Consider the following 6167-nt stretch of genomic DNA (forward strand, 5'->3'; position numbering starts at 1 on the left):
GCAGCAGGGACGGGGGTGGCTCCGGCGGGGCGCGTGACGACGACAACGACGATGACTACACCCACTTCTACAGGCTTCTCGGCATGTAGACGGCGGGCGGCGGACGCGGCGTAGTGGCTAGCGGCTAGCGTAATTTGGCGTAGTTTGCATGTTTTTACTTTTTTTTTACGAATTTCAATGAAATTTCACCGAGTTCGTACCAGATCGCCGAGTTTCCACAAGTTTCTCTGTAAATTTCGCCGAACCCAGGGCGACCTGATGGGCGACGGCTAGGGACCGAGTCGCACCCAAGCGCCAAACTTGTGCCGATTCGCCCTCAAGCGGCTTTTTTTCACCGTCCTGGGGGGCCGAACGGCTGGAGATGCTCTTAGGTTGCATCTGCGGCGGTTAGAGAAGAAGAGGAACAAAAACATTTTGACGCGACTAAGAGGGTGTTTGTTTACATGGACTTATTGGTTTAGGGACTTCAAAAAGTCACTGTAAGTCCCATCTAAATCAAACAGGAAGGACTTATAGGGACTTAAAGTGGGTATTTAGGACTTATGAAATAAGACTTAGGGACTTATAGTTGTAATATGGTCTTATAGGGTCTTATAAGTCCCAGGTACCAAACAGTAGGGACTTTTTATGGACTTGAGACTTATAAGTTGGGATAAAAAAAGCCCTAGGACTTAACCAAACAGGGCCTAAAGCCTAGCCACTCCCATGTAAATTTGACCGGCTATACATAAGTCGCATGAAAAATTATTTTGGGTAAAGTCGATTTTCTGGACCATTAGATTTTTTTTTCTTCAAAAAGAAGGGTTTTCCCTGTCCTCTGCATGAAAATGATGCATGTAGTCGTCTCTGGATCATTAGATTAAATAAAGATTCAACGCTTCTTCTTCCTCCAGCTTTCTTCCTCCTCTGATTGTTTCTCCTCCGACCAAATTTACTTACCCAAGTGGCAAATTTGGTCAGCTTACATATAGCTAGCTATCGTGTAGAAATTTTACTTGTGGCGCAGTCATAAGCCATTCACCGCGGGTAGAATACAAGTCAGATAAGTATCAATGTGTTCAACGGCGGTAGCTGAGCGCCTACGACTTCGCCACCATCCTGTAAAGGACAGGAGAACCGTGCCGGCAAGGATTTCCTGCGTGCGTGCTTGAACAATTCCCCACAAAATTTCAAAGAATCAATCGTGTATTCATTGTACGTACAAATCAGACAAACTTATACACCGGACGCTCGCTGTCACCGGCGTGAGACCGGCCTGTCATGCCAGCCTCACGCCATTGACAGTGAAGTGGCCAACCACTGGACCTTGGCTTTTTCTTTCTCCCTCCAAATTTTCAAACTACAGAACGATTTACTGCTGCTACAATCCACTATAGCTGCTACTAACGCGTGGCCACTACCCCCTGATGATCTAACACCAACCCCTCCAAAAAATTCAATTCTTCAAATCAATGCTTTGACAAACGAACCAAAGAAGGAAGAAAAGAAAAGAATGGGCTTTGGACAAGGCGTGTGCTCGCCATGCCATGGCGCCGTCGTTGAACGGCCTCCGTGGGCGGCGGGTGGGCCGAGGGCGATCAGCTCACGCGCACGGAGCCGCGCCGCCGCTCCTCGTACCAGCAGACGCAGCTCAGCGCGACGAGCACCTCCACGATCGCCGCCTCCGCCTTGTCCTTGTCCGCCCACCGCAGCGTCTGCAGCGCGTACACGCGCGTGCCGCCGTCGAACCGCCGCGTCCGGTCCATGTTCCGCTCCGACTGCCACTGCACCGTGTCGCGCGCCATCGGGCCCAGCCACGCCATGATGCGCTCCACCGCCTCCTTCCACCCCTCCGCCAGCCCGGCGTCCAGCGGCCCCGGGTCCCGCCACCAGTCGCGCAGCTTCGACCGCACCGCCGCCCGGAGCTTCCCGGGCAGCATCTCGTACATCTCCGCCCGCTCCGCGTTCGCCTCCTCCTGCCGCCCCTCCGCCTCCATCTGCAGCAGCTCCTCCGCCGACACGATCACGTTCGCGTACTGCTGGTCCAGCCCCGCGCCGCCCACCGTGCTGGCCGGCGGGTCCAGGAGCTTGCGCCAGTCTACGCCGCCCTTCTGCCCCGACAGCGGCCTCTGGCCGATGATTGGACACGAACTGCTCAGCTGCTGCATCGGCGGGTGCACCCGGGACGGCGCCCCCGCCCCCTCCCGCTCCCGCCGCGTGATCGGCCCCGACGATGCCTTTGTCTTCCCAGTCCGCGGGCTCATCAGCAGCTTCGACAGCCTGGTCTGGACGCTGTCGGCGGAGGTGGACGGCATCGGCGGCGGAAGCCCCGGCACGAACTGGCCGAAGACGGCGCAGATGCGGACGAACACGGCGCACGCGGCGCGCGCCATGAGGCCCACGGCCTTCTCGTAGCTCTGGCTCCACAGGGACTCCTCCTTGAGCCGCCGCACCTTGAGCAGCTGCGTCTTGATCTCCTGCTTGAGAGACTCGGCGCCCATCGAATCGCCGGCCAGCGGCGGGTCCGCGAGCTTCATCGGTATCGGCCCGCTGAGACGGCTCCAGCCGCGGACGGTGAGCTTCCGCTCGGCGGACTCCAGCTCGTCGAGCGCCTCCATCTCGGAGCAGAGCTTGGACGTGGCCGCCACGAGGCGCTCCATCTTCTTGGCCTTGACCTTGAGCCCCTTGGCGGCGAGCAGGTCGAGGCGCGCGTCGTGCGAGCCAGCCTTGATGCTCGCGTACACCCCGGCGAAGTCGATGCCGCAGCGCAGGCCGAGGCGCGCGACGGCGGCCGCGGCGGCGTCGAGCGACAGCACCAGCTCGGCGCAGGCGAGGCGGAGGAGGAACGCCTGGTCGGTGGAGTTGAGGTAGGCCACCCCCGGCGAGCGCATGGCGTCGGAGCGCAGCCGGGAGACCTCCTGCTCCGAGAGCGAGCGGTGCAGCGAGAGCAGCTTGGACATGGCCGCCCCCGCCTCGAACGCCAGTATGCCCAGCGCCGCCTGCGGCACCGCGGGCAGCCGGAAGTCCACGGGCAGCCACGAGGCCGCCTTGTGCGCAACCATCGGCCGATCGATGGTATTCCCTTCGCTTTGCTCCCTCCCACCTAGTAATGAATCAACAGCACGACCTGTCGGTACCTTTCTCGCAACCGTGTCTTGGATCGCTTTGCTGTTATACGGGCAGACAATCAAGCCATGGACGGAATGATTCGCCGAGCTGGGCGTCCTCGGCGATGGCGCCGGCCTTCCCGTAGTAGTAGCAGCAGCAGTACCAGCCCGTCGACGCGGTTTGCTGGTACGGGCTAGGCTGGGATGGTTGGTGTGGTCGTCACAACTCACGAACTTTCTTATATACTACGGCCGCCGGTGGTCTCTTCTCGGTTATAGCTAGCTAATCGGGAGTTAAGCCAGGCTTGGCGTTCGCGCGGGCAATTAGACGTGGGGATGGCGATGGTGCGAGGATTAAGTAGCTGCCGCTGCGTGCGTGGCGAGCGGAGCCGAGGAGAGGAGGAGGACACGGTCGCCGCGCGCGTGGGAATGCCTTGGCGAAATGGTAGGCGCGACCTACACGACGGAGCGAACGTCTGTTGCGGCGCCTGCCAGATTTCGGACTGGGGGTGCCCCGGGCCATGCTAGCTTATCATTATTCCGGGGTGGGGGCACGTCGCCCCCGGTTATTCTATGCCGAAACTGGCTTTGGCTCTGGCCCGGTCCGAGGTTACGGCCGGGCAAACCATTAACGGACTCGATCGGGATCTACTGGGTTGTGCCGGTCTTGTTCCTCGCCAAGGAAATTATTAAGGGTAATAATATATCTGGGGTGCCCGGGAATTGATCTTTTCCTGCGAAATTACCGAGACATTTTCCAAGTAGGATCGTTTCTAGCATGCCACGTCCATTTTGAGTTCCCCTTACTCCGATATAAGAAATCCGATTTAGCCGTCCCGCCGGCCGGGCGGGCGGCCGGACGCGTGTTGATCATGTTCTCGTCGTCGATGAAGCAAGGTTCATGGACATGGCTGTGATATTTTGACAATATCGCCCATATCCAACATGCAAAGAGATGTCCATGACTAACATGGCTCGCGCACATGGCTGAGTGAGCATTCGGTTGCGTATGTGCAAGGTGCCTACGCGTGCATGCATCCTGCATGTGTGCTCTTACTTACGGACTAAGATACTGTTGTAAAATGGAGTAGTACAACTCAATCAAATCGAAAGAAATGAGCAACTGAATCCCCATCTTCGACCAGTACTATTGTACTCCCTTTGTAAACAAATATAAGAGCATTTAGATCACTATTTTAGTTATCTAAACGCTCTTATATTTCTTTACGGAGGGAGAGTACTATATATTTACCCTCTTTCTTCAGATCATTGTATATGTTTACTCGAGCAGTGTACTAGCTTAAGTAATGTACTGCGTATGGATATACTACTATAGGATGCTGCAAATGTGTACTTTTTATTTTGTGATGAGGAAAAGGAACTAGTATTATGGTGTACACATCCAAGCACATTTAACTAGCCGGCCCGCTTCATATTCAAAATCAGTCAAATCAGTTGTAGCCTGACGTAGTTAGTTAAATTTATACTAGCTGATTGACTTAGCGGGCTTATGCGGAACACCCTTAACACTAACCAAGTCTAGTATACTATTTTTCATTCCAAAATAATTGAAGTTTAAGGTTTCTTTTTAAGTCAAACTTGTTCAAATTTGATCAAATTTATAGAAAAATGTATTGACATCTACAAAACATAAATAAGTCTTGTGAGATTCTTTATAAAATATATTTTTGTACTATGTGTATTTGGTCATGTAGATCTTAGCATATTTTCTATAGAGGTTTTCAAATTTAAGGAAGTTTGACTCTGGACAAATTTAAAATTTCAATTATTTTGAAACAGAGGGAGAAATAATTTTCATTTTGAGAAGCGGTTTCGTTTTGTTTGAAAAATCAACCTACTTGGGTGATTAAACCATAGTTAGCTCCCAGAAGGGCGAATCTCAGCAAGTATAGGCAGACCGTGCCGCCCTTCTCGGCACCGAGCTACGCCGCACCACCCCCATCGTTACCGGAGAGTCTCCGACGCATCGCCCATCCGAAAATGAAGCCGCGTGATCTTGGGGAAGAGATAGGAGCACCGCGAGAGCCCACACACGCCAATGGCGCCATAATGACCCTTCTTCACGGTTGCCATGGCCTAGTCCCCATCGTGGCCTGCGTAGTTCGGCGAATTATCGCACTGCAGCAGCGCCTCTGTCGGATTCGTTCTCAAATTGTACGTCACCGGTGATGAAGCCCCTCCAAATTCGGTGAGTCAGGCTGTGCTACTTTGTGGCTGCAAATTTCTGATTGCTCAAAGAACCTCGCACACAACCAACAATCTCAATCTAAAACTTCTTCGCTTGTACTAGCCGCGGAAGCAAGGCATAACATGCACGTTGGCATACAAATCTCATTTGCTCACAACATTACACACATGGAAAAAGGATTCTCTTGTAGCACATGGATATAGGTCGTTCTCGTAAAAATTTACATAAACCTTACTCTCGACTACTTCTATCGGTCACAAGATGGTGCCCCGATTAACCCATACTTAGCAGATCCCTCAAAATTTCCGGTTGTTCAAAGAACCTCGCACACAACCACCAATATCAATCGAGACTTCTTCACTTGTACTAGCCATGGAAGCAAGGCATACCACAAATGCAAGTTGCTACAAATCCCATTGCTTCCCATTGCTCACAACATTACACATGCAGAAAGGATTCTCATGCAGCACATGGATATAGTTGGTTCTCGTAAAACTTTACGTAAACCAGATGCTCAACTACTTCCATCGATCACTGAGAGAAAAGTTAGATGATGCGCCGATAAACGCACGTGAGAAGCAAGTCCAAATCAACAAGAAGCAAACCCACATCAACGAGATGCAAATCCATATAGAAAAGTTAAGAAAATTTCGCCTTGCACTCCTAGTTGTGGTAATGATTTGGTTCATACTGAATCAGCAACAACACTTCTTCTTGTGGAAGTCATTGCACCGATGATGTTCCTAGTTTAGTCAGATAGCTTGAGAATAAGTTCTTAGTAATATGTACGATGGATCGACAGCAACAATTCTTACTGTGCGACGTTATATTTGATATGTGTCCTAGATCAAGTTTGGTTTTAAGGAATTGAG

At 52.4% G+C, this 6167-nt stretch overlaps 1 protein-coding gene across 1 annotated transcript; it reads right to left on the reverse strand.

Annotated features, from left to right (window-relative positions):
* Positions 1 to 1167: 1167 nt before the first annotated feature.
* LOC119277578 lies at positions 1168 to 3534 on the reverse strand. The gene has a single exon (XM_037558861.1). The coding sequence runs from the start codon at positions 3039 to 3041 to the stop codon at positions 1578 to 1580; it is 1464 nt and encodes a 487-aa protein (XP_037414758.1). The 5' UTR covers positions 3042 to 3534; the 3' UTR covers positions 1168 to 1577.
* Between the last annotated feature and the right edge of the window lie 2633 nt (positions 3535 to 6167).

Source organism: Triticum dicoccoides, chromosome 3B (assembly GCF_002162155.2).
Source record: "Triticum dicoccoides isolate Atlit2015 ecotype Zavitan chromosome 3B, WEW_v2.0, whole genome shotgun sequence".
NCBI lineage: Eukaryota > Viridiplantae > Streptophyta > Magnoliopsida > Poales > Poaceae > Triticum > Triticum dicoccoides.

Excerpts from the sequence above, each read along its gene's own strand:
- LOC119277578 (XM_037558861.1), bottom strand. The coding sequence starts at position 3,041 with ATGGTTGCGCACAAGGCGGCCTCGTGGCTGCCCGTGGACTTCCGGCTG.